The 2,974-nt window shown below is 44.9% G+C and overlaps 1 protein-coding gene across 1 annotated transcript; it reads right to left on the bottom strand.

Moving 5' to 3' along the window:
• Window positions 1-227: 227 nt before the first annotated feature.
• On the bottom strand, window positions 228-2,069 carry LOC135118204 (uncharacterized). The gene is given in 2 exon segments (XM_064039488.1): window positions 228-1,715; window positions 1,718-2,069. Coding segments are annotated over 2 exon segments (1,695 nt in total). The 3' UTR covers window positions 228-372.
• Between the last annotated feature and the right edge of the window lie 905 nt (window positions 2,070-2,974).

Below are 2,974 nucleotides of genomic sequence, written 5' to 3' on the forward strand. Positions count from 1 at the left end.
ATTCTGAAGACTTTAACCACTTATACAATATTTTAACATCCCATACTGGTAGCTTTGCTGGGCGTGGTTTAGCTAGACTCACTGCCTTTAAAACCTGCTGAACGAAACAATTTTTGGCCAAGTTCTCAACCCTAGGTGCACAGTAAGTTGAGACAGCAGACTTGTGCAACATTACCGTGCTATATGCAAAACCTTTCTCTAAGTATAAATTAGCTAAAAATCTGGCTAGGTCCTTGCCCTCTGGGCACTTATTATCCACTCCATGGGATTCACACCAAAGTATCCATCTTTTTAAAGGTGCACTATATGTATTAATAGTGGAGGGGCGCCAGCTACTTCTCAACAATCTTTGTTCGTCTCTGCTCCAGTCCTTTACTTGATCTCCCCACCCCCAATTTTCCAAGCCTGAAGTACTAGCTTGTCCACTGACGGTGGAGGTAGTCCCGTCGTCCTGTCCAGCAGCACCTCCCTCAGGTTCTCTATGGGAAGTGGGGGTACTTGCGCGCGTGTCTTCAGGTCGGGAAACCAAAAGCACTGGGTCCACTGTGGCGCTATCACAATGTATGTCCCTCTGGCCTTGTTCAGATGTGCCAGAACCCTGGGCATCATGCTTGGAGGTGGAAATACCCAAGCTGTCTGAAAGTCCCAAGTTTGGCTGAAGGCGTCGCAGAACTCTGCGGAGCCATCCCTTGAGTCTAGACTGACATACCTTGAAACTACTGCCGTGTCTCTTGTAGCGAAGAGATCTATTTCTGGAACCCCCCATTGTCTGAACACTGCCTCCGTGGCTGGTGGCAGCAGGTGCCACTCGGGTACTGACTTTCCCCTTGACAGGCAATCTGCAATGCCGTTTAGGTTTCCTGGCAGGTGGTACGCTGTCAGCGTTATGTTCAGCCGACAAGTCAACTCTAACAACTGGGTTGTTAGGCCTAACAGCTTCAAGGACCGAGTCCCGCCCTGATTCCTTATGTACGCTACTAGAGTCCGATTGTCGGTCTGAACCAAAATGTGGGCATTCTGTAACAATGACCCCTGTGACCTTATTACCGCATAAACGGCATACATCTCTTTTAGGTTCGAGTGCCAGGCTTTTTGGTTCGTGGCCCATTTGCCTGAGAGATACTTGCTGTTTAGACTTGCTCCCCAGCCCGCATCCGCTGCGTCTGTGGTCAAGAAATGCGTTACCTCTTTCTTGAGTAACGGGTTTGGACAGCCCTCTACTGCTTCCAACCACCACCGGAAGTCCTCTCGCACTCCGGAACTCAAGTTTCTCTTCTGGTTTCTCCGGGAGAACTTTCTCAGGAAGAGTTGGGCCTTTCGACAGTGAAGACGGCCCTGGGGAATCGCATAGTTGGCGAAGTTTAGTTTTCCCAACACGCTCTGCAACTCTCTTAACGAGCAGTTGTCCCGCTTTAATAGCTTTGTCAGGGAGGCTTTTATTCCTTCTACTTTTCTGATGGGCAAGGCGATTGTTAGGTACTGAGTATCCCAGACCAGGCCCAAGTATTCCAAACTGTGTGTTGGTTCCGTCACCGACTTCTGGTAATTCACGTGCCATCCCAAAGACTCCAAGACGGCCAACGTTTCCGCAACTTGTGCCATTAACTTGGATCTGTCCTGACAAGCTAGGAGGAAGTCGTCCAAATAGACCAAAAGACGAATGCCTCGATTCCTGAGGATCTCTGCCACCCAGTTTGAGACTGCCGCAAATACACGGGCGCCGATGATAGGCCAAATGGCAGAGCAGTTAACTGGAGAATTTCTCCATTGTAAACAACCCTCAAAAACCGTCTGTGAGTCTCCGCGACACACAAATGGAAATAGGCTTGATGAAGATCTATCTTCACTATCCAGTCGTTTGCTTGAAGAAAGGTAACTATGTCTAATTGTGAAATTAGGTAAAAATGCTTTGTGGCTATGTACCTGTTCAAAGCCTTGAGGTCGAAGATGGGTCTCAATCCCCCATCCGCCTTCTTTATTAAAAACATTTTGGAGAAGAAAACGGGATCCACCACTGCTGGCTTCTCCAGGATGCCCTGCATCTTTAAATCCTGAATCACTCTTGTCATTTCCAGGGAAACTTTGGTGGCTATACACTTTAAAAAGTTCTGACCGGGGTATGTCAGGGGAGGTTTGCTTCTGAATGGCAAGCGGTAATTGGCTATAGTGTTTAAAATGAACTGGTTTGCTCCCAACTGAGCCCATCTCTCCGTGGAGAATTTTAGGCAACCTCCTCTGAACACCCGGTGAGAGTCATTCTTCTTTAGATCTGGTGGACTTATCGTTATTGGCTGTGTTAGTGGAACGTTGACGAAAGGGCCGGTTTTTATTAGAAGTATGCTTAAAGGACAATGGGCACAAATATATGGGACCTGGTATACCCCACCAATAGGAATGTCATATATATCATTGGATAGGCCTTTTTATGTAGAACAACATTTACTATGACAGCTTTGCTGAAATGTTTGTCCGTTCTGAGATATAGATCAAAAACTGTGCAAAAGTTAGAACTAAGTAATCTATTGATACCTCAAGTTTTTAAAGGAAAAACTTAGTACTAATAACTTTAAGTCTTGTTTCAAAGAAAATCAGATTACAGATTGGTCAGCATTAGTTTTCAGATTGTTTTTTATCTATATCTCAGAACGGACAAACAATAGAACAAAGCTGTCATGGTAAATGTTGTTCCAGTTAAAAAGACCTATCCATCGATATGTGTGACTTTGCTATTGGTGCGGTTTCTCATTACGCGCAATATCCAGTTGGTACAATAAAAGATTCAAATGCTACATAATAGTAACAATTATGGACCTTAACGGGTACAGCAGGTAGAACATACAAGACTTACACTTAGTAGTTCTTAGATTTTCCTTTAAAAACTTGAGTTATCAATAGATTACTTAGTTCTAACTTTTGCACAGTTTTTGATCTATATCTCAGAACGGACAAACATTTCAGCAAAGCTGTCATAGTA

This window comes from Helicoverpa armigera, chromosome 2 (genome assembly GCF_030705265.1).
Source record: "Helicoverpa armigera isolate CAAS_96S chromosome 2, ASM3070526v1, whole genome shotgun sequence".
NCBI classification, from domain to species: domain Eukaryota; kingdom Metazoa; phylum Arthropoda; class Insecta; order Lepidoptera; family Noctuidae; genus Helicoverpa; species Helicoverpa armigera.